The sequence below is a fragment of the Strix uralensis genome, chromosome 18 (assembly GCF_047716275.1).
Source record: "Strix uralensis isolate ZFMK-TIS-50842 chromosome 18, bStrUra1, whole genome shotgun sequence".
In the NCBI taxonomy this organism is placed as follows: Eukaryota; Metazoa; Chordata; class Aves; order Strigiformes; family Strigidae; genus Strix; species Strix uralensis.
The window spans coordinates 16,950,901-16,974,753 of NC_133989.1; the positions used below are offsets into that span (position 1 = coordinate 16,950,901).

The window sequence follows — 23,853 nt, forward strand, 5'->3', positions numbered from 1 at the left end:
ACCTGTATGCTACAAAACAAAACCCGAAGAGAGAGCTGGGCCTGCCCCATCCTCCACAACCACATCCACTCACTTCTTACCAGAAGGTGAATAACACACCTCATCAAAGGAGACAGAGCACACCGCAGCCGCCACCGACTTCACAGCATAAATGCCAGCACAAATACTTCTCCGTGTACCAAGGGGCTGGCTGGCTTCTGCAGATCCTCTGAGCAAATATTCTGCATTGACGATGCCGGGGTGGAAGGCTGTAGTGTGTGGAGCCAGAATTTAAAGGGAGACTCGGGAACTGGAAATTCAGAGTTCACACCATTGTTTTGCCTCCTCTGCCCCTGTCCAGGCGGCATCTGATGCCTCTTTTGCCCAGTGTTTTCCTGTTTCTCCCCCTCAAATAAATGCAGCAATGAAATGCCAGGACAAGGTGTTGTGCAAGGGCAGGGGGAGCAAGCAAAACTCTTGGTTTACTCTGTGCCTTTTTTCATGGACCTTAAAGAAATTATTTAGCTTTTCCTGTGCATCTGTTTATTCATGTGAAAAATTAATTTAATACCTACTTTTCTAAAGCATGAAATCCTTACATAGAGATTTGTGTCAAGCATTTATTTGGCACCTATTAGCGTTTCACAAGGCTCAGATGGAGGCGCTCAGTATCTCCGTAAGAGGACCCGAACCCCTTCTGCTGGGAGGTGCCCTGTAAGCACGAAGGACTATGCCTGGCACGCGGGGTTCTCACGGCTGGTCTCCAGGCTTCTACCCGTCCCCCGGAGGACGCGGGTCGGCAGAGAGCTCCTGCGCACCATCACCCGCTCTGGAGCTTGGGCTGCTCCAGTCATCTTGCAGCCACGCTGGACGGCGAGTTAACCCACGGGGCACAGCAAGTTAACCCACAAGGTGCTGGGTGAGAGAGCTGCTGACCGCAGCGGGAGGTTTAGCCTGGTAACCTCCTTCCGTGGCAGGAAAAGCTGGTGAGCCAGCTGCGAGCAGCCCTTCCCCAGAGTAACGCCCATCTCACGGGGCACGAAGAGCAACCCTAACGAAGGGAGAAGTCCACTGGGTTTGACAGCTTCTCCACGGATTCATGCTGAGAAAAAGGCAAGTAACGTTTATCACTGAGTCAGGTGAATTAAACATTCACATATATTTGCTGAAAAAAATTATATACATCTGTAGCAAGGCTCTGCCAAGTTTGAAAGATAAGCATCATCTAGTCACTAAATTAAAAAAATAAAAATCTGACTTTTAAATCTTTTTCTTTTTATCCATGTTCAAGAGCACAGACAGTTTATTTTGTTAGCACATTTGGTGAAGAATGTATGTTTGTGTGAGTAGCCATGAAAACCGGTGAAAGGTTGGCATTTGTTGTGGATATGATGGAAAATAAGAAGAAGCCACTTACGCCTTACAGTCTAAATAATCCACAGAGTATATCGGGTTGCAAAAGGGTCACAAAGTAGCAGTCAAAGAGAAGCCTAAACACCCAGAGACATAGCATACATGTCTGATAAGGAAGAACAAGGTATAGAGCATGCTGGCTAATTAAATAAATTTCACTTTAAACCCTGTTCCTTACGCGTGTAACCCTGGAAAAACCATCCCGTAACAAGAAATGGACTCTGAAGAGATTTCTGTATCCATTCACAGTAAGGCTTTGAAGATATATGAAGTTTTATAGCATTTGTATTTTAAGGATTTAGGGCAAGTACATGTTCTTCTACTGAATAAAAAGAAAGTTAGTACTTAAAAGGTTCAAAAATATATCAATTGTGATTTTTTTTTTACATAAATAAATTATATTGATTTTGGATTTAACAGCTGAAAAAACCCTTTCTGCTTCCACTGGAGGCAAAACTGAACAAAATGTTAGTTAAATAGAGATAGCAGCATTTCTAAGAAATCTGTCGATAGTGATACAGTATCTATGCTACAAGGATGTTATTAAATAGAACACATTTAATTATCGGGGGGGGTTGCATTACGATTGGTTACATACTTAAAAAAAAAAAAATCATCCAATCCAGTAAACTGGGAATAAATTCCGTGAAAATATAAACCAAATGCTTTTTAGACCATGGGTAACAGACTTCTTTGAGATGCTAATTTTAACATGTACATAATTTATAATCCCAAATGTATAAAAGACAATGACAAAAAGCATCATAAATAAATAATGCAAACTGAAATAGTTATGTCAAAACATTTGGACCATCTGATAAATTAGCAAAACTGTAACAGAAAATAAGTAAAAAATACAGTAAATTGTGACAACCAAATGTGAAACCGATTACTAGCACGCTCCCAACTCCCTCACCAGCCTGCCTTTTATCTCACTGCTGCACCACCGTGCGTTTATTTCAAGTCTCAAACCATGAGCTGCAAATAAGAACAAGCCCAAGTGAAAGAAAAATTAAACGAGGAGTGAGGGGAAGGAGAAATAAGAAGAGTTGCCTGTGGATGGAGGAGTCTCAGTACCCAGAGCTGCGAGAGGCTGACGGCATTAAAACCTGTCCATTTAAAATGCAGACGTCGAAATCATTTGCCAATGGGGGGGGGGACTCAAAAATACTGTTCAACAGCAAACGGAATGGAAAGAAGAAGCCAAGGTCATCTCTTCACAGTCTAACGCTAGAGGAGAAGAAACTCAAGCTCTGAAAGTCTCAACAGTCCTTCTTAGAGGACTCCCCAAACAGGAAAGCTGGCTTACAGCCTTTTCCTTGTTTGCTGAAAGGACGTTGCTTCTGGGGTAAGGAGTGGAAAATATAAAAACTCAAAAAGCCTCAGTGTTCATATAAGAGCATTAAAATCAGTGTGGCCTGTTCACGGCTGGAAAAAAATACCTTTACAGCATTTCTAATGCCATAGATGAGAACTAACGCCATAGAGGAGAACTGAAGACTAGCAGAATGATGAAGAAACTGGTAGCTACAGGTACAGTAATCCCAAAAAAGTCATGCAAGATGTGCAAAACCTTTCCAGCTCAAGCTGAAAAGTTCCTGTAACTATCGAGGAAAGGGCAACTAAACTCCACTTAACATAAAACCAAACTTTGGTTTTAAAAAATACAAAAAGAATGTCTACGTCATATTTTCACTCGCTGCAGTTTGTCTCCAAACCTTTGAGGTGGGGGTGATAAAGAAATTATATCACTACCAGTTATGCTTTTTCCTTTCAAAGAAATGAATATATGCATTTTCAATCATTAGTTATATACTTCTGTCTATACTACTATTCTAGTAACCATGATAAAATAGGGAAATACTTTAAATCAAAAATACACATTAGCACTTACTATAGCTGTGCTTTTTACCCCCAAATACAGGCTTTTTGATTCAGTGTCGCTGTAGACAGAAATACCCTTGTCTGCTTGTAGACCAAGAGGTAAAGACTTTTCTTTTGCTCTTGTTTTTTTTGCTGCTTTTTCTTCTGAAAGGAGTGAGCAATTTGGGGGGTGACCGAGTACTGGATTTGCTATCGTCGGCTGGGATGAACGACTGGAAAAACAGAACGAGAATTCGGTGCCTCCCATACTAGCTAGACAACACTGTTTATCTAATAAAGTGGCAAGACCCTGCAACTATTAACATGTAGTATGTCACCAGAGTTTTTTCTGACAGGGAATTAGGTAGATAATATTACTCATGGAAACACAGGTTTATGAAGGCGGAGCGGGGCCGGAGGGTAAGTAACAAAGAGTTTATGGGATAAGAAACTCACAAGCCACAATCTTTTTGTGTTTTTTTTCAATGAAACAAAAGTTCTAATTGGTATCGCAAGCCGCTTCGCGCTCCTCCTCTGCTGGTCCGTCCTGCTCTTTCTCTGCCGACAAAGGTGGTGTTTGCTCTGTACAGTTTTGACTGTTTGCAGCTTCTTTTTCTGGCAGCGAGACAGTTTCTGGCTCTAGGTTTGCCGATTCCCCTTTCACTTTCTTTCTCTTTCGCTTCTGGCTTTCCAGGTTCGCTGCCTCCGAGTGTCTGGTTTGCTGGATGCCGGGCAGCGCCATGCCAATGCCAGGGGAAAGAAACATGGAGGGATAGATCAGTCCAGGAGACATCCCTGGGATAAGAAACGGGTTAAAAGCTACAGGACTACTGGTAGTTATTGCGGATTCTGTCTGATTAGAAAATGAACTAGGACCAGGCTTATCTTCTGAGAGAGTTTCTTTTTTCACATCCTGGCTACTCTGTTTATCCTCAGTAGCTTTCTCTGCGCTGGCTGTACCACTTTTCGTTGTGCTTGTTAACGAAGTCGGAGCAGTCGCAGTACAAGTAGTTGTCATGGGGGGGTTGAGAAGTCCTCCAACGCCAAACATCTGTGGTACGGTAGCCATGCTCGGCAGCATCATGGGCAACATACTCAGGGTGCTTTTCACATCCTCGCCGGCAGGCACTGCTGCAAACCCAGCAGGAAACCCAACCAGCCCAGTCAGAGGGATCCCTTGCATGTTTCTCATGTTCTGAAGTCCTACTAGATCCATCCCAGCAATCAGTCCGTTCATGAACAGTGGTCCCATTCCAGAGGAAGAATCTGCTACAATGCCAGGGCCTTTAATGAGTTCACTTCGGGGCCTTCTCCCCCTCCGCCGGGGCCCTGCGTCTCGGAGCACAGGCTCGGTTAGGATGCGATTGAATTTGCTTTCCGGTAAGTAGCCCTGAAAATGAAACACACACAATAGAAAACACCTGACAGTTATTACTGCATCAAAGGAAATCTGGCTTTTCTGCGCTTGCATCTGCATCCCAGATGGTGTCAGCACAGAAATATTTGCCTACATGATATGGAATTTGAGAGGTACGCACAACTTTTTCCCACGGGATGCTGCCAAATGCAAAACACCCTCGCTCTGTCCTGGCATGATACTGCAGCGTCAAAGTGCACAGGGAGGAAAGGAAGAAGCACATTTTTACCCTGCATTTTCACCCAAGCCCTCAGCATCATCTGTTCACAACACAAGAAGCACTGGGGCAGCTCTGTGTCAGACGCCAACTTGGCTCCCTTCCCAGCTTTAATCGTGGCTTCAGCAACAGGTGAAAAATCATGTCTTTTAGATGTGAAGGGCCAAATTTTCAATGCTCTGCAGGGCAGCAAAGCTGCATGGGATGACACACAGAGAGTGGACATGCTGTCTGAGGAGCTCCCGGTTAGCGCTTCGCTGAGACGCCAGGAAGGTTCTTCTGAGCATTCAGATACGGGACCAAAACCCAGGGCCACAACTGGGCGAGACTGGTTACACACAGCAGTGCCAGGGGGATCCATAGCACAGTTTAAAACTCCATTTTTCAGCATCCTCATCACAGACATTTAAACATTTCCCCTTGTGGCTCCCTTGAGTTTCAATATCGCCACTCTCTGAACCATTTCCAATAACAGATTTAGGTAGGAAAAGTATTTCCCATTGACACCTGCAGTGCAGAAACTTGAGTAAAATGACCCTGGCAGTCTGCAGAGCACAGCTACTGCCCAAAGAGGGAGAATCCTCTGCTCTGCTCCCACTGGCATGTGGGAGAAGCTGCGTGGGGCCATGACTGTGCCCGGGCTCCGCAGGGCAGCTGACCCCACGCTCCCGCCTGCCCCGGCCCCGGAGCAGCCAGACGTCCCTCTGCATGCACGTGCCAGGACAGATGGGCACTCGCCAAAAGCAAAGTGCTGATGGGGCTCGGGCGTGCGAATGCTAACGGGCATGCAGCCGCCAACCAGGGCGCTGGAGCGGGTGCCCGGGGCAGCGGCCAGGCACACACGGCTATTCCTGCCGGCAGAGACCATCCTCTGCAAACCAAGGTAAGGAAAAGCTGCCAGCCCGCAGGGGTGCTGCCACCCAGACGGGGTGCTGACCCCCGCCCAGACGTGGAGCTGTTTCCTGGGGAGTGGGACAGACCATGCCAAATCTCCAGCACTAATTAAAAGCAAATTTGAGAGCAGTACAAACCTCTAAGCCAATTGATTCCCCCCTGAGCCCCCTGCAAGGGCGTCACACAAACCACTGCAGCCACAAAAACAGGGAGCGGGTGAGAGGGACCGTAGGGAGGTGTCTGGGTAAGGCCAGCCTGCAGGGCAGGGCAGGGCCATCCGGCAGCGCCCGTGTGCTGGAGGGGAGCGCACTCCTGCTCCGCAGGCTCTGCCACACACCGGGGCAGGGACCAGCGTGACGAACAGGGTGAATGAACGCGGCAAGGTTCGGCCCCATCCTGCCCATCTCCCTGCCAGTGTCTGAGCCTTCAGGCCTGGTGACCTGCAGGGCCTGTAGCGGGCCCAGGGCTGCACAGGCAGAGTTTGCAGGAGCTGATGAGAAGCCTCTGCTGCGGGTACTTTTGAAAATTTGACCCACAAGGACGTGTTTTGTCCACTCCCTGCCATCCAGCACCTGAGGTGGGTTACTGCTCCTAGGGCATTTTTCTTGCCCCTGCTATTTCTAAGCATCCCGAGGCTCTCTGGACAGTCACCCTGAGCTGCTGAGCCCCATTCCCAGGGTGCTGACCCCCTTCTCTCCTTCCCCTGGCCGCGCTGCCCAGCTGTGGCACGCACCCAACCTCCCTCTCTGCCACGCGAGCGCTCCCGCTGCTGCCGGCCCTGCAGCTACTCCCTCCCGCGTGTGCAGCCGAGGTCCTGCCTCGCAGCTCCCAGATCCTCACTGGAGAAAGGTTGTGGGAATGGGGAGGGGAAAGAAAAGATGACATGATACGGATTTCTCCAAAAGCTCTAACTTACTGAAAGCTTAACAATGTCAGCCCAGTCAGCTGCAACAGCATACTCCAAGTTTGCATCAAGCCACCTTGGCAATTCCTTCAATGCTGGTGCCGTGGCTCCCCCTAACTACAAAACACAGCAGAAGGATGACCTCTATTGCAGAAAGAGTTATGTAAAATAATACAAGAAATATGATTACACTTCCCCTAGCTCCTTGCTCTGGGCTGCAATTTGGCTGGGGCACAGACTCTTCCCTTGATACACATCTTTGCAGGAGTCAGTATGTGCCTGCTGCTTCCAGACACACAGTTCAGGGAGAAAAGGCAAGTTCAGCCTCTGTGGCCCGTCCCATCGCCCTCCCCATGAACACACGATGGGGACAGAGCTTCTACAAAAGCCATGCTCAGAACTGGACAAACCCACCAATTCACCCAGGTCTCCAACGGCCATTGTGGGTGTAACAGAGAGAAACACAGATGTGGCTGAAACGGCCTCTTTCTGCCTCACTCTTTAGTTTTGATTTTAGATGTGATTAATGTCACATCACTTTCTAACCTAGTGCAGTCCTGGGTGTGTTTAAGAACTGAATTTGGGTGGAAAGTATCCCTGAATGTCCCTTCTCATTCAGAGAGGTGAACATCGGTGCACTGGAAATTAGTAAAGTAAATCCATGCTCCTTGCTCACTAAGCAAGAAAAAGTCCTTTGAACCCTCCACTTCCCACATGCCCAGCACGTGGATGGGTACTGCTATGCTCTGCCTGCGCCCCACAAGGAGGAACAAGACAAAGAGACCTGCATGGCAATACTACAATTTGCGGCATACTGCAGTGAATTCAAGGGGAACAATCAAATCCAGAATGGGAAGCACCAGCCAGGACTGTGCTGATGGTGGCTTTAAAGCCAAAGGCTGAATCCCTTTGCCATTGCAGGGTTTGTGTACCCTGGCAAGGGTGAACACTCGGACTTTCCTTACTTCACACAGAGAGTCACTTATTTCGCAGGTCTGTGTCCCCTTAGGCACACACGTGTCACAGGATAGTGTAGATCAGTGACGTGTTCCAGACTTTTGTCCCATCCATAGGCTTCTCTGGGTTAAATCTCCCTCCAGGTGAGCTCAGGGTCTGCTAAGCATTTCAAGACACCAAGGGCAGAGCACAGAACAGGCCTTCGCTTACCCGCCGTCCGGTACCCTTATGTACCACAGGCACCCGCTCCTCTCCCGTGAGTGAGTTAATGTCCAATTTGCTGGGGTCCTTGCAGCGTTGCCTCCTCTGCTTGGGCTTGTCTGAAAAATTCTGAAGTGCAAACAAGACAACGTTAATGAGATTAGAAGGCTTAATGAGCCTGGATGGCTACAAGCCCTGCAGGAGAGCGGCACAGATGAGCTCCTGAGGGACAGAGGGACACTTGGGTGGGAGCAGTGTGGGTGGCACAAGCTGGTCTCTGCCACATGGCCAGCTCTCAAATGAGAACAACTGATTTTTCTGGGTATAAAGGGGTTTTCAGTGTACCCCACTTAGACCTTTCTAATCCCCCTCCAATCCTAAAACAGTAACCTGCTGTGAATTCAGGTGTGTGCATCTATAAATGGGGCGCTAACTACAACTAGGAAAGAAAGAGAGAACGGGTCTGTTTGTGCCATCTCTGGTCAGTCTGATACAGCTACCCTGCTTCTCGTCAGCTCATCTGTGCTTTGTTTCACTCCTATTTTAGCTGTGGCCACCACAGAGCTGCTGCACCATGTTTCTTTGGGATCAGAGCCCTTCAGGACCACAACCTACAGAGCTACAGCTGAGCTGCTGCTGCACACCCAGTCCCGTGCACCGAGTTCCGGCGTCAATGCGCCTGCAGGGATGTAGCATTATAATGCAGGCTCTGATTCCTGAGCTTGGTTTGTCCTTCAACAGTCTGAGCTGCTGCAATAACCCAAAGCAGCTTTCAATCCATCCTACCTGGAGAGGGGACACCCGCCCTGACAGGGAAGATCCTGCAGGGCTGGCCCAGGGCACACTGAGGTTCACCAGCGGCATGGCCAGACTGGGCCAACTCCAGTAAGCCCCCACAGAAGCCACGGGCGATGGCAAGGAGTGGGAAGGCACCTCCATGCCTGCTCCACCACCTGACTGCTTCCTGCAGTGCTCCAGGGAGTCTGGCCTTGGCCACAGAGCTGCACGTATCTCTGGACGTTGAAAAGCAAGGGCCATCCTGCCTGAGCAAACGCTGGGCTCCTCATCTCTCATCTCTGTCAAGCTCAAAACACTAATGGCTTGCCTGTACTCCAAGCTCTGGGGAATCCCTGCCTCAGGCACACAATCCTCCAGGACCAAGATGCACATTCTTTTATGTATTACCACCACATTTCTTCCTACTCTGTTTTACAGCCTGTGCTCTGCCTACCACATGGTCTAAATGGTCTAAATAAGCTGCCTACCACATGGTCTAAATAAGCTGAAACCTGGAGCAAATCAACCTGTGAAACCAAGAGGTAGATGCTCATGAGATGGCAAGAACAATCAGACAGACTTTGTGCCCCACTCTCTGCCACTCTGCTTTCTGATGGCGCCCACGGCCACATAACCGCAGCCTTTGCAGCCTCCAACACAGCCACTTTGGTCCAGTTTTTAAAGAGAGGAGGTTTCCTCTTGTCTACGAACCTTATTTAATACAACAGCACTGTCTAAAATGACCCTAGGTGAAAGGGAGCAACGCAGGCAGGCCTTGAGCATCCCAAATCCCTTTTCTCGTTTCCCTGCCCAACCCTGGCACTTCTGGAAGACATTGGACTAATTGTGCACTGGGCAGATGGAGGCACCGGAGCTGGAGAACGGACCTTGGGGCAGGAGGATGCAGCTCAGCGCCTTTCACTGCTGTACAGGGAACGTGCCCATCTGCCAGGCGTGTGATGAACCTCCCAAACAGCCCTGGTGAACACCACAAGCTGTGGTAGAGGGAAAAAAGCTGCATTTTGAGACACTTTGTGGAAGCCCTGAACTCAAGAGCAACCACAGAAAACCTAACACAAAGGGCAACATACAAGGCAGACACACACACACGTGCCACTGAGGGCCACCCTTACTGTGCCAAAGCCGGGAACGTCAAGTGTGTAGTCGGACTGCTGACGGAGCCAGTCGAGGAGACTCTTATTCGGGACAGCCTTCTCTGCTTGGCTGCCTGCAGCTGGGACTGGCTGTGGAGTTGAGGTAGCAGCAACCGGCCCATCGGGGAGGGGACTGTTCTGGGGGGGCTGTGGCTGGTCTTCCTGAACATCCTGAGGTGGAGGGAGGAACAGGGAGAGCCCGTCAGCAGCACGTGGCGATGCATGCACACCCAGAGAAGCAGAGCTCCCGAAGGAGGTCATCTGCTCCCATCAAACAAGTTAATCCACATATTCTGAGTGCCTGTTCCTTAAATCACCACCCACCACTGGGGGCATGGAGGGCAGAGAGCTGGGAGATGATTCTGAACTCACCTAGAAACACCCTAATCACCAGGAGGACCAACTTCTCCCCAGATCACTCCTAAAAGTGGTCTTGAGGGACTGTTCTTGCTCCCAGAGCCCCATTCTTCTTTGAGTGGATCCCAGGGCAGAAGGAGAAAGGGTACAGCAAGCTCCTGGCCACAGGTCCAATTCAGTCAAGGACCTTTCCTCATGTCTCTAACCCCAGATACCCCCTGAGGTGGGATAGCTGCTTTTGATAATGCTTAGCAGGACTCAAAACACTCCAGGCAGAGTGCTGCAAGCCAGAGAGAAAACTGCCCTTCCTCCCTGGAGTGGTGTCTGCTCCTGCCTGCTCCAGCACAAGCCAAGCTGTCCTGGAGGGGGCCCCGCATTGCCATGGGCAGCAGAGCTTGCAGGGGAGAGCTGGACCATGAGAAAACTCATGCTGACTCCATCTGGACTATGTGAAAGGGGGGGAGCACCAACCCACCTGCAGCCTGGTTGGAAGAGGCCTCTCCTTCAAGAAGATGAGGTCCATCCCTTCTACATTTTTTCTCCTGCCCCGTCTCCTCCTCATGGCAGCATCGTCTCTTCGGAGGCTGCCGTTTACAATTTGTCCCGTGACAGGATGGATTAACCCTGCCTGGAGGATGCCAGACAAGTCCATGCCCAGGGAGCCCTGAAGGGTGTTCACGGTCCCCAGTTTGGGCATGTTTGTGTTCAGGGGGAAAGGAGAGGAGCTCCCCGGGGACCCATCAGAGGCTCTGGACAAGTCCACTGCTGCATCACGCCAGCCATTCAGCACAATGGGTGGATGAACATGGGTTGCTGCTAGCTGCTCCAAGCTCCTCTGTTTGGCATCTCTCTCCATGTCAAATTCATAGGGCCTCCTGTGCTTCCGCTCGTCCTTTGCAAAGGCAGGGCTCAGGAAACCTTCCTGTGTGTAGCAAAGCCATGGAGAGAGTTATGGCTACTCGTGCACTGCCCAGGTACCACAGCTTTTCAGACCAACACTGAGCTTAGTGGCCAGGCTCTTCTGCCTCTCCACAGGAGCCCGGAAGGGTGCCCTTTTCCTGGGCCCATCACATCTCTTTCCCTGTGTGGGGATGGTGCAGGAGCACCCTCACACACGCTTTTATCTCCCAAGGTGCTATAACCCTGGGTGCTCCGCCAGCTGCTGGGCAGCAGGGCTGGGGTCCCACGCTAGCAGCTTCTGCCTGAGCTGTGTCCAATAGCAAGAGATGAGAGAGCTGGTGACTGACGAGGTGTCCTCTCCTGCTCACTTTCCTTTGGGACACCAGGGCAATGTCCCCTTTTCCCCCTGACCACGCCGGGTGCTCCAGTGCTGCCTCTGGAAGCAGAGGCTGCGGAGCTGCTGCAGAACAGCCGCCTTCCCAGGAGGGAGCAGGGCTGGAAGGGCACTGAGAGCCCTCAGTGGAGGGGACCAAGTGGCCCACACCATGTGTTACACACCACAAGTGTCACCAAGAGGCAGTGAAAACCCAGACTCCGCTTGGGAAACTCCTGATCACTTTTGGGCAATGCTTCACCCCAGAGGCCCAAGCCTGTCCCTGCCCAAGGGTTCCCCTCACCTTTTGTACCTGTGAGATTAACACCCCGTTATTGAAACTGGGATCAGAAGCTTCTGACTCAGCAAAGCTGTTCCTGCTGCCGGCATTGCTGGCTACCGCTGGAGCCGTCAGCAGGCTCTGTGTCTCAAACTGCTGGCTGGAGGAAGGCCACTTGCCCTTCAGGATGGCATGGCAGATGTTGTCAATGCGGTTGATGATCACACGGTCCTGCAAACAGAATTGGATGGTGGCAGGCTGGGACTTGAATGGCTGACTTGTGTATGTAATCTCAGGATTAAAGACAAACCCAGCCTTGGTGCCCTCAGTTTGGTGGCAAACTGCTTTGGGGCAGGTGTGTCCATGGCACGGGTGCTTGGGAAGAGCACCTCAGTTAGAGCACCTGTGGGGAGCTGTGTGCGGAGGACCAGGAGGCAGAGCTGGGGCTGTGTGAGCCACTGTTGGTCAGGACTACACAGTAACACATGCAATACAAAGTTAGTATTAAACTCACCTTAGGCCACTCAGAGAAGGAGTAAAGCGTCTTCTCCTGCAGCAGCTGGGCTATGGTCGGTGCCCGGGCATCCTGAAGATCATCGATCTCCCCAGGCACGACAGAAGCAGAACTCTTGCTCTCTTCCTCCAGGTACTTCTCTGGACCATCTAAGAAAGCCACAGAGAACAGAACCCATCGCTGCCCTGTTTCTCTCACCCTCTTGGGGCAGGAGCAATTTCTCACACCTTCCCACTCCCAGCACCCAGCTGGGTCCACAAGGGTCCCATTTCCCAATCAGTCACCAAGAAATGCAGCAGTCCTGGCTCGCGGCAGGTGGCCCACGCCACTCAGGAAGGGCCAGCACTCCCCTGGGCTGGGTCCGGGGACTTGTATTGCAGTGGTCCCCACCCCTGACCACCCCTGTACTCCAGGCGGGCAAGGAGAGCACATGCCTTTCCAGAAGCTGCTCACCAGGGAGTGCCCTGTGCCAGGAAGGGAAGCATGTCCTGGGTTCCATGGGATGCTCATGGCAGAAGGGCTGCTGAGGCTCAGGGCGGGAGGTTCTGGCAAGCCCTGCTGGCAAACACAGCCACCAGCCCTGTTCCCCAATCTCATCAGCTAGAGGGACCCCAACTCCTGCAGAGGGTAGGCTGCTCCAGGGGCTCGGCAGCCCCAAGGCTTTGGCTTTGCAGGGAGGATAGACAGTCCCTCCCACCTCAGCTGGAGGTGACTGTCAACCAGAGGGAGCTCTCAGGACCATACCTTGACTCTGGCTGCTGCCGGCTTTCTCCCCCTCATCTCTGTTCTCACACTCTTCTTGCTTCAGCCCCTGGGACTTGGGGTGCAGGGCCTCTCTGCAGCCTGCCCGCCCCTCAGTCCCTTGGCCCCAGGCCTCCCCCCCGGCACGGGGGGGCTCTGCCCCTGGGGTACCCAGCAGAGGTGCAGGCAGGCCGAAAGCCTGGTTCTGTGCCTGGCTCGGTGAGTGCCGCAGGGTGCTCTCCTCGTCCAGGCCACGGTCCTCCCTGCCCTCTGGCCCGGGCTCCCCCAGCCCTTCAGGTGTCCCCAGCCCCAGCAACTCTCTCTCGCCATTCACATCTTCTGGGCAAGTGTCCTCGGGTGTGGGGAGGCCAGAGCTCTGCTCCTCGCCCCCCAGTTCATTAGCCTCAGGGTCACAACCAGCCCTGGTCCTGGGACCACTCAAGCCTTCCACAACATCTGCTGCCACCTCAGAGTTATCATCATCCTCTTCTTCCTCCTCGTCTTCCTCACTGTGGCTCTGACTTGGCCCTGATTTTGCCTCCATTCCTTTCTCCTGCAGCAGATTGATGAACCTCTGCTCAGGGGGAACCTTTATTTCATAGTTATGAAGACTGGGACTGTAGAGCCCCACGCTTATGACCCCTTCCATGGCACCATGCTCAGGCAGCATGGGTGCAGGTCTGGTGAGGTCTCCCTTCTGCTGCAAGGCTTCACAGAGCTCTGCTGGGACACTCCGCAAAGGGTTGCTTTCGGGGGTAGAAGGTGAAGGCTCAGCTTCCTCGTTCTGACTGTCCATTTGGCCACAGTCCATCTGCAAACCCTCGAGGAAGGGAGTCTCTCTCATGGCATCTGCCTCGCAGCTGGATGGATCCTCGTCCCCCTCTAGCTTGCCCTCAGAGAGTTTAGCAACGCTGCTTCCGACATCTGTGCAGCTTGGGCTGTCTCGGGCGAGGGAGCTTTGCTCGCTGTTACAAGCCTTCTCATCGTACATCATGCACACCAACGAGTCTGGCAGAGAGATCTCATCATAGTTACTGGAAATGATGTCCCGGACTTTAGACATGAACGTTTCACAGTTTGCATCCGGCGGACTGCCTCCAGCCTGGGACATAGAGCTGTCTACAGTTTCCAGCTTTATCTGGCTCTCGGATTCATTCTCCAGGGATTCGCAAGTCCGGTCTGCCTGGCTGTACAGAGGGGAACTGTAGAGTTTGGAATTAGTCTGGTAAAGGCAGCACAGGGTTTCTGGGCCTGGGAGCCCTGTTCTTTTATGCTGGGCATAGTTCCTGTATGCATCTAAAAAAGACAGCTGGGGGTCATTCATGATGTAGTAGTCAGTGCGATTCAGGCCATGCTTGGCGGTGCCGATCAGCAGGTCCCGATCGTGTTTGCCACACTCCCACCACACCGGCAGGTAGAGGCTGGGCCGGCACAGCTTGAGCCGCTCATGGAGCTGCGGACACTTGAGCACCTGCTCGCGCACCTTTCGCAGAAGCTCGATACGGTAGAGGGTTCTGGCAGCACGTTCCTCCGTGATGGGCTCCACGTAGATGTCAGGGTCTGGGGGACCTACAGCAGGGGTAGAAAAGCCAAGGCCCCATTATATAGATCGATGAGAGTTAACTCAGAGGCAGGGACAAGCAAGGTGAGTTTTAACTCTCGCTCAGACTGCAGGTGAGGTGGGGGGAGTGCTTGTAGCCACCGCTGAGGCTTCTTTGCCCAGTCTCACCACCCTACATTCATTTGCCACCAAATGGACAGATGGGAGTAAACTGCCTCGACTTTAGAAGCTGGACCAAGAGTGGCACTCAGCTGCAGAGGATTTTGGAGTCTTGTCCAAGCTCTGCTCCATCAGCGCCAGCAATGCTGGAGCTGCCCGGACCTGCCGGCAGAGCAGCTCCCTGGGGTCTGAGCCTGGTAGTCCTTTAGCAGGTTCTCAGGGAAGGGAGTCCCTCAACTTGTGCAGGTCTTTTGATGAGAAACACCCACCTAAGGCCTTAACATACACACACATCCAAGGAACTGCGCCAAGACCAGACCTCCTGACAGGTCTGACACAAAATCCTTTCTGCTGCTGTTAGAACCCAATCGCTTTGTGTTTAAATAGCCCCCTAAGCAACTTTTCATCTGCCATGTCCTGCACAGTGCCAATGCACTAGGGCTCTGCAGGGCACACTGAGAAAACAGATGCCCTGTGTGTCGGTCAGGCTTCCCAAGCCTCCTGTGGTGGGTTCAGACTCCCTTTACCCTGTAGCAGAGCTCTGCAGTCAGCCACGCCACAGCACGGGCACTGTGCAGCCTCGGTCCAGCACCAGCAGAGAGATGCTCAAAAAGAAAGCAGCAATACAGATCACCCAAACAACCCCCAGCTCCAGTGTGGAGGAGATGTGATCTGCTGCTTGTTTTAACTCCCTCAAATCTAGAGGTTGCTGTCTTGGATAAAATTGGTTGTGATTTCATCAGAGAGCTCCGTGAGACCTGTGAGAGTGGGGGTGGCGTCCACGGGGCTGCCCTACCTCCCCACTGTGCTGGGGAGGCGGTACATAGGGAGACAAGGCAGCCACAAATGCACGTGGCTTCTGCAAGCCCACAGCCTGCCGGGTGTCTCACTGACCCTGCAGCTCCTCCCTTGCTCTCCTGCTCCACCAGAGCTGTGGGACCATTTCTGGCCTACAGCTACGTGAACCTACGGTTACCCCTCCACAGGCCGTGCAATTTCCACTCACCATCCTCCTTCCACAGCGGAAGACCACAGACATTCTTGCACATGGCCACGAAGCTGTAGAAGTACTTCTCCAGGTTCTCATCTGTCTTCTTCTCCAGTCGAGAGATGGCTCGGAACTGGGCCCAGTCGAAGATCTTCTTCTCCTGGTCATAGATAACCCCAAAGGAGGAGACAGTGCGGTAGAAATCTGCCTGCTCCCTCCTGGTCCACCTGTGGGGCGGGTAGGAGACATGAACACCACTGAGACACGTTCTGGTCTGAGCATGGGCAAGGCACCAGGCACAGGGGCTCAGGGAGGACTATCTAGTTACTGCCCACCAGTTCTGGGGGAGCTGTGGCCCTCTGGCTCTCAGCTCACTGTTGAAAAAACACTCTCTGTTGTTTGAAAAAACACTAAGTGCAGCTCCTGGCTGTACTGCCGATGGGGCACAGGCTCCAGCAGCTTCTATGGAGGCACAAACCTGTATCTCACCTATTCGCTTCCTGTCACATCAAGTTGTCTCATGACCTCCACGGAAAGGTCAACTCTCTCAAGTCTCTGTACCAGGAACTAGAAAGAAAGGTCCTGCAGACACAGCTCTCATCCAGCCTCTATCAGAGGGAAACTGGGACTGGGGTTCGTTGCCATAAGGGTCCCTGTAGCAAACACCATCCACCCTGCTGACTCCTGTGGACTCCTGGGTGCCAGGGTTGGGTGTCACCCCCTCCCCACCAAAGGAAAGCAGCTGGGGGGGGAGGTGTTCAGTTACAGAACTGTTAGAGCACAACTCTCACTCTGAGCTTTCACCTAGTGGCGATCACCCAAAGGAACGATCCAGGACAGAGATGGTGAAGAGCGTCCTGGGCAAATACAGCCCCGAGCAAACAGAGCACAGAGACACAGGCCACAGAGAACAGACCAGGGTGCAAACTGCGGGGCAAGTGCCGGAGCAGGTCACAGCAGAGAAAGGTGAGTGCTGTGGGCTGAAGAATGCTTAAAGTCAAATCTCAGTTCCTCTGAATTGTAGCTCTGAGCCAGCACCAGCCAGCAGCTGTGACATGTCAAGGGAGAGCAGACAGGGTGACAGCACCCACACCACTCCCCAGCTGACCAAAATACACCTAGACCAGCACTTCTACCCCTGCTCGCAGGGGCCATGAGCCCTCTGCAGTGATATTTCATTCCAAAAAGGACAATGACAAGAAGAAAGTTAAAAAAATCAGTGATCCAAATCAAGGAGCACAATGGCGAGTTTGCTGAAAGGCCTCAAATTAAAGGCTGGTGGGAAACTGCCTAGGACACTCCTGTAAGGAGACCCCCCAAGAAAAAGCCCACAGAATTAAAGAGCAGGAAATACCAGGCTGCTGTGGTGTCCACAGCACAAGTACTGATGCCCCCACTTTGAAGAGGGGATGGTACAGCTGGAAGAGGTCCAGAGGAAGGGGAGAGGGAAGATGAGTGGCTGGAGCAGCTTCCATACAAAGAGGCCATGGAGCAGAGGGCAGATACCAAGTGGTTACGTGGGTTCCTGCAACAGGGGCAGGTTCACAGGAGACAAAGCCACTGAGGAGTGCTGACCACAGAGAGCCCCTGCGGCCCGCGGAGTCCCAGGGCTGTGCACCAGGGACTGACAGTGATGGAAGCAGCATGACCCTGCCATAAACCCTCCCCGGTTTCTGCAGAAAGCCACTCAGGGTGCCAGGATGGTCCCACCATCCTGCCACTTACTGGGATGCAAAAGAAACAGGAGCACATTGCAGCCAGGATATGCCACCGTTGGGCTCCGGAGGCCACAAGCAGGAGGATAACGCAGCGGTGTGAGAGCCACGAGGGTCCGACAGGCTACGCACGTGGGCTGTGACACTGCTCATCCGTCACCCCTCACCCACTGTGTGTCCACACTGCTCCGCAGCACCCACTATGCTGCAGCTGGGGGGCAATCCCTGGCCCAGCAGACGCTGGATTTGACCCTGAAGAGCCGTGCCCCTTTATTCTTTTCACCAAGTCACCATCTGCTACCCACAAACTAGAGTGGAGGCTGCTCCCCGGCCAGGCTGGCTGCCGGAGCCACAAGGCTCCCTCAGGGCTGGGAGCAGCGTGCCCTGGCCAGCAAGAACCCACGGGCCTGTCCCACGGGCAGCGTGGTGACATTCACCTGGGTCAATCCAGGGGCACAAGCACTTCAGTCGGCCTAAATCAGCTCTGGAAAGGACTCTCTGCTGCGTTACCTTTTCTGCATTTCTTTGTTCACCGAGTCCATCTCAGAGGCTCTCCTGAACATCTCGTCCTGCAGCCAGTATCCATGGTTACCGGGCACGAGCATCTCTGCCCGGGGAGGCAGCTCTTTGCGGTTGCACCGCTGGTAGACGGTGACGAGCCTCCGCAGTCTGGCTGTGAGAGCAGATGAGACAGGCCAGCAGGATCTGTCTGAGTCGGAGCCATCCTGGGCTTCAAACATCAGCAAGGACATTAGTATTTAATGCACACTCAAAGCCACAGGTTCCCGCATTCCTCTGGCTGGCTCTGAGAGCTCCCTCCAGCCTTCCTCCTCCCGCAGGGGACACCAGGAATCAGTCATGAGTGGGGGGCTGTGGTGATCATCCCTGGTCCTCTGCACCCCAAAAGCTGCTGGCTCACAGCCTCACCATGTCTGAACTTCCTTCATAGAGAGCCCAGGGTAGGCATGACGGCTCCAGGCCAGGCCACACGTGGGAGAGGACTGCAGCTCGCTGCTCAGGGCAAGGCCAGCCAGCCCATGGCATCTGCCAGCACTGCCCGCTGCAGAGACCCTGCACACTCATCTCATGCAGGCAACTGCAAGGACAAGGGCAGGCTAATGGCTTCTAGTCACCCCTGGCTGGATTTGGCTGGAAACACTTTTTCGGGACCCTGGCTGCCCTGCCACAGGGCCCATCCCTGGGTCACACATGGCTCTGCACGGGAGGGCCCCTGACAGGAGCCTTGCCCAGGTTAAGCTACACAGAGCAGCGCATCCCCCCCTCCCACCCAGCGGTGTGTCCCTCCCACCCAGCAGTGCCTCAGCTCTGGGCCGCGCCGTGCCAGCCCCCAGGAAGCCACGCGCCGCGCTGTGGGAGATACGACCTCACCTGCCGCTGGCTCGTCCCGCTTCTCACTGGCTTCACCCACCCCAGTAGCCACGATGTCCTGCAGAAGGAAACCATCAGAGAGCCCTGCACAGCACTCCCTGTACCCGTAGCCCACCCAGCCCTGGCAGGGGCCTCATGTCCTGGGGGCTGCAGTTGCTGGCTGCCCTTGGCACAGGGGATCAGAGCAGCATGGACAGGGGAGGTGACAAGGGAGGTGACAGCTCCGAGGGGCAGTGCAGACCATTTTGGGCCTGGAGGGGAGGTCCACCACAGTGACACAGGCTGTAGTGCCACGGCCCAGGACAGCAGCAGGGCAACAGTCTCTGCTGCTCAAACAACACCTGCACCCTCCCATGCTGCCTCATTCACTGCTCTTTCTCTGCCCCAGGGCCATTTCTTTTGGGATGCCCCCGACTCCTCTGCCAGGGCCCCATGTGGCTCCTGAAGCCAAGTGTGAGAGCCAGCACCTGTGGCCGTCACCAGCCCTTAATCCCCCTCAGCTCCCCACAAGGCGGATGCTGCCCAGGTCTGCAGGAAACACACACAGAGGCAACGGCAGAAGCTGTACTCCCGTGAGCAGAGATGAGGCAGACAGCACGGGACAGAGCCTGTGCATGGCATGGCAAAGCCAGCACAGAGCAGGGTCACTGGCAATGCTGGTTCCCCGGTGCCCCGCGCAGCGCTGACGGAGCCAGGCCTGCAGTGCAGGGTGGGAGGGCAGGCCTGGCAGGAGCAGACGTGCATCGACCACCGTGAATCCCACTCACCTCCTGCTTTGGCAGCCCCTCCAGCTTTTCTCCACCACTCTCTTCTTTTTCCAAACTGCCCCTGGGGAAGAGAGTGAATTAGTCCCTAGTAGCAGAAGCAGCACAGACCCCTGGGCTGTGCCAGTTGTCGGCAGGAGGGAGCAGAGAACTGGTGCTCACGCCATCCCTCTGCCCTGTACTGGGGAGCCAGCTCCCCTCTGTCTTCGCCCTGCCCACTGTGCTCAGATCATGGTCTGCTTCCCCTCCTCCCTGCACATAGCTCACCCCACAGCACCGCCCCACTGCTACCATGGCCCCCAGGAGTGAGCCAGACAGCCTCTGAGAGCTTGACTCCATCCCCTGCCCACCTTTCGGCAGCGTCCTGGGCCCCGTCGCTGACGCCCTGCTCGGCAGAGAGCAGCTTCTCGTCCGGCATGCCCACCTTCTCCAGAAAGCACAGCGCTGGGTCCGCCCGCATGGCGTTGTACCGCTCGTAACCTGCCAACCGCCACAGGCCATCAAAAAGGAGAAGATGGTACAAAGCCAGGCCTGAGCCTGGTTCAGGTGAACCTCCTGCTCTGTGGGACACAGCTCCCCACCCGGCTCTCACTCTCTGTGCTGCTGTGAGAGCAATTCTCACCCCCAGAAATTCAGAACACTTTTTCAAAAGCTGCTAATTGCTCTGCAGCCCCTGGGCAGCAGCCAAAGAGGAAGGTCAGCATTTCCATCCCACCAGGCAGCCCTGCCCAGGAGGCAGCACAGCACCCACAGAACTGTGTCCAGCACCCACGGCAGGTTGCAGCTGGGACCAAACAGCTCCTGGAAGCCACAGGCGGACTTCACGACAAGGCTGGGGATGCCAGGAGAGGTTGTGCCTTTCTCCTCGCCCTCACATGGAAAATGTGCACTGCTCCTGGCAAACCAGAAGAGTCTGCCTCGAGACCAGGCACGGCCACCCTGGGCACAGCAGTGTGCCTGCCCCACCACCTGAACGAGCTGGCAGCGCCGCAGCTGCCGGTGCCTGGAGAGAGCTGCCTTGGCCCTGTGGGGATGCGGTGCGTGGCCACGGCCTTGCCCCCTCCCACTGACGTGACATCCCCTCCAGGTACCAGAGCTCTGGCCAGGCGCTCCACTTCAGTCCCCCTCACACACTGGCACCCGCCAGACAAGCTGGGTACACACCGTGCTTGAAGACACCGATGAGCAGGGATTTATCAGCTTCAGCATTCCACCAGTCCACTGGGATCTCCACATAGTCAATGTCCGGCAGCAGCACGTCCAGCTCCCTGTGGCAGACAACGTATGAACACCCTTCTCCCAGCCTCACCAGACACTGGAGCGCACTGGGCATTGCGGGGCAGGGGCAGGTGGAGACAGGAGCCATCACTTGCTGGCTTGGGGACAGCTAATGAATGCAAGACTGGCCTGGGGCCCTGCCACGGCCTGGCACGTGCGGCTCTCCGGGCTCAGAGAGCTGGAGCCTTGGCTCCACCGCAACCCGCTGCCTTCCCCAGCCTTTCTCCAGAGGAGGGGAGGCTGCACAGCCCCTCTCTCCTCCAGCCCGAGCAACACCAGAGGACTGGAGATCTTATCTGATCTGAACAGCATCTCTTAGGGGAAACCACGTCAAACCTACCAGCCCAAAAAGAACGGTGTGTCTGGCGGGGTGGGCTGCAACATCCCCTCCATACAGACTCATGCCAATGGAGCTGTGCTGGGGAAGGCAGGAGCTCCTGCTCTAGGAAATTAAGCCTGGCATATCGCACTTCTCTCTGAAGCACTGAGAGCAGAATCTTTGCAAGAAGGTCAGGAGCTGGCAGGCTGCAAGCTCAGTGGCATTAACAGAGCCCCTCAGCCCCCTTGTCCTGCAGGCCACAGCGGTGGGGCATGCTCTGCTCTGAGGCCTGGCCCTGGGAACTGGGCATGGTCTCTGTGGGCTCCCACTTTGGATTAAAGGCCAATTTGTCAGGCAGTATGTAGAGACATTTTCCTGCAGGCTGCAGGGTGTCCCCAAGTGTCCTCACCGCCCCCCGGGCTGGCCCTGCAGCCTCAGAGCCGCCCCAACATGGCTGCCACGGCCCCTGCTCAGGCAGAGCTGCTGTCTAAGGATGAAGCTTTGCCTGAGCAAGATCTGGGGATCTGACCACAGGGTCTGACTTGCCCGGAGCCACGGTGAGCCCAGACGTGGCTGGGCTGGATGGCTGTGGCAGGGCTCAAGTGTCACCGCCACCTCCCCAAGAAGCATTGCAGGGGTTCACCGTAAGGTCCCTACCTGGCGGGGGTCCCCTCGAAGGCTTTGTCCGCAGCCTCCCCCAGCACTTCAGCCTTCAGGTAGTAGAGCATTCGTACCCGCAGCAGAACCCTGTCTCAGAGCAGCAGAGAGGAACACACGCTAGCACGCAGATGCCAGCCTAACACTTGGCTCAACGGCCCTTACCAGAGCATTTACAGGGGGCCGCTCAGGGTCAGCAAGGCCAGGGAAACCCCCCATGTGGGAGGATCCCCCTTCTCAAAGCAGGACAGGCACCAGCCATGTGGTGTCACACCACAGTGCCCAGCCCTGCAACCTGGTGGGGCCCTGAGGCCAAAGGTTTGCTGCTCCAGACACAGCTCCCATTAGCTGGAGGAGCATCCAAGAGCAGTCCAGCAGCTGGAGCACAGTGATAGCGCACTGGCCATGAGCCCTTTGCAGCTCCCTCCAACCCTCCCCACGCTAAAGGCCCTCAGCCCACAGTCTCCACGAGCCAGCGTGTGCTCCCGCTCTCACTTGTTACAGTGCTGTTTGAGGTGCTTCTTGTAGCTGTCGTCATGCAGGACGACCTCGGGGTTGCAGGTGGCGAGCCAGTCCGCATTCTTTATCTCAGGAAGCAGCATCTGGTTCTTCGTCTTCTTCCCCTTCCTGCCCCTGGGCACCGGTGCTGACAAGCCTGTAAGAGCAAGTGGCAGCCAGTGAGCACCATGGGCACTGCAGGCCAGGCTGGGCACCGTCGCGAGGCACCTCTGGTGCCCAGGCAGGGCAGCAGAGCTGGGAAGCTGGAGGAGGCCGTGCAAAGCTCCTGGCTGCAGGTCGGTGAGTCAGGGTGGGGGAAGTACACAGGGTAAACAGAGAGCATGGGAGCCTCCGTCTCCAAGAAAAGCTTGGGCATCACCACAGAAACTGAATTGCTGTGAGTTCTCAGTGAAATGGTGAGCCCAAAGGATGGCCCCCTGATGTATAAAAAGCATGGAAAGGACCTTGGTCCTGGGCACAGCTCTTAAGAGCCTTACCTAGATATTACAGCCAGCTCTGACGTTCGCCCTACGGGGACAACACAGTGATTTGGGACAAGAGTTCAAACAAGAAGCTCCCAAATGATCAAAGACCAGAAGACAATCCTGATGATCTGATCTGTAAGCGTTGCTTCCTATTCTGTGCATCAGGAGGAGGGCTGCGTGGAAACCAGAGCACTGCAGGGGGCATTTACACTTGGCAAAGATACTGAGGTGAAAAGGAACACAGTCACATCTGGCTGATGAAGATAAAATGAAATTCAGTGGCTGGAGTTGAAAATTAAACACATTTTCCACCTTGAAATAAGATGTGAGTTCACAGCAGAATGTAGAAACAATTCCTGGTGGGGTCACTATTGTCTGGAGTCTTCCAAGAGGGATGAGCTGCCCTCCTGGGCAGCCACTCCTGAGGCAGGGTCCTGCCTATGGGTTTGAAGGGGAAAGAAGGGCTTCAGCAGTTCCGTCCCATCTGTCCAGTCTTGTGACACCAGGGAAGAAGAGAGAGCAGAGCTGTGTCCTCAACACCTGCATAAAGTCTGCAGCCCCACGACAGGAGAAGGGCTCCGGCCCAGGTGGCTGCAGTGGGCACCAGGGCTCCTGTCCCCAGCAGCAAATTGGCCTGACAAACTCTGGGCAAATGCTGCTTCCTCAGCAGCCTGGCCTCTGCCAGGACAGAAGGCAGGATGGGGCTGGAGCCGAGCAGAGCCCTGAGCTGGGCTGCCCGCTGGCTGTGCTTACGCCTCATAGTCACACAGATATGGGATTGAGAAGGAACAGCCTCAGGACGCACTAGCAAGGGCTGGAGGTTGCTGTTGCTTTCTGCACATCAGGGGGCCCTGGAGCATGTCTCACCCGGCCAGCTCTCTGCAAACACGAGTGGCACCTCAGGCTCCTTGGTGGGCCACAGCAGCAGCTGCTGCGTGGCTGCTCCACACTGGAGGGTTCTGCTGTCCTCCAGCTCCTGAGCTTAGGCTACATGGCTTCATTGTTCCTCTGGCCAAGATCACATGGAGGTTTCACAGGTGGGAAAAGCCATTCTGAAGAGCTGATGGAGAAGTTCCTGGTTGCTTCCCTCTGCTAAATA

General features: G+C 54.2%; 1 protein-coding gene across 8 annotated transcripts in view; it reads right to left on the reverse strand.

Annotated features, from left to right (window-relative positions):
* Positions 1–1,117: 1,117 nt before the first annotated feature.
* CHD6 (chromodomain helicase DNA binding protein 6) overlaps positions 1,118–23,853 on the reverse strand; it is a 92,493-nt gene continuing 69,757 nt past the window's right edge. For 4 of the 8 annotated variants that reach the window (XM_074887868.1, XM_074887867.1, XM_074887864.1 and 1 more), the window contains 16 exons: positions 22,267–22,426; positions 21,772–21,861; positions 20,682–20,785; positions 19,868–19,997; positions 19,521–19,581; positions 18,754–18,811; positions 17,875–18,094; positions 15,668–15,876; positions 12,945–14,510; positions 12,201–12,349; positions 11,711–11,917; positions 10,609–11,055; positions 9,756–9,947; positions 7,855–7,974; positions 6,700–6,804; positions 1,118–4,645 (listed from right to left, as the gene is read on the reverse strand). In XM_074887868.1, the coding sequence (XP_074743969.1) occupies positions 3,755–4,645; positions 6,700–6,804; positions 7,855–7,974; positions 9,756–9,947; positions 10,609–11,055; positions 11,711–11,917; positions 12,201–12,349; positions 12,945–14,510; positions 15,668–15,876; positions 17,875–18,094; positions 18,754–18,811; positions 19,521–19,581; positions 19,868–19,997; positions 20,682–20,785; positions 21,772–21,861; positions 22,267–22,426 (4,709 nt within the window). In that variant the 3' untranslated portion in view covers positions 1,118–3,754. The remainder of the gene's footprint in view (positions 4,646–6,699; positions 6,805–7,854; positions 7,975–9,755; positions 9,948–10,608; positions 11,056–11,710; positions 11,918–12,200; positions 12,350–12,944; positions 14,511–15,667; positions 15,877–17,874; positions 18,095–18,753; positions 18,812–19,520; positions 19,582–19,867; positions 19,998–20,681; positions 20,786–21,771; positions 21,862–22,266; positions 22,427–23,853) is intronic. The other 4 variants (XM_074887872.1, XM_074887869.1, XM_074887866.1 and 1 more) reach the window with 3 other exon arrangements.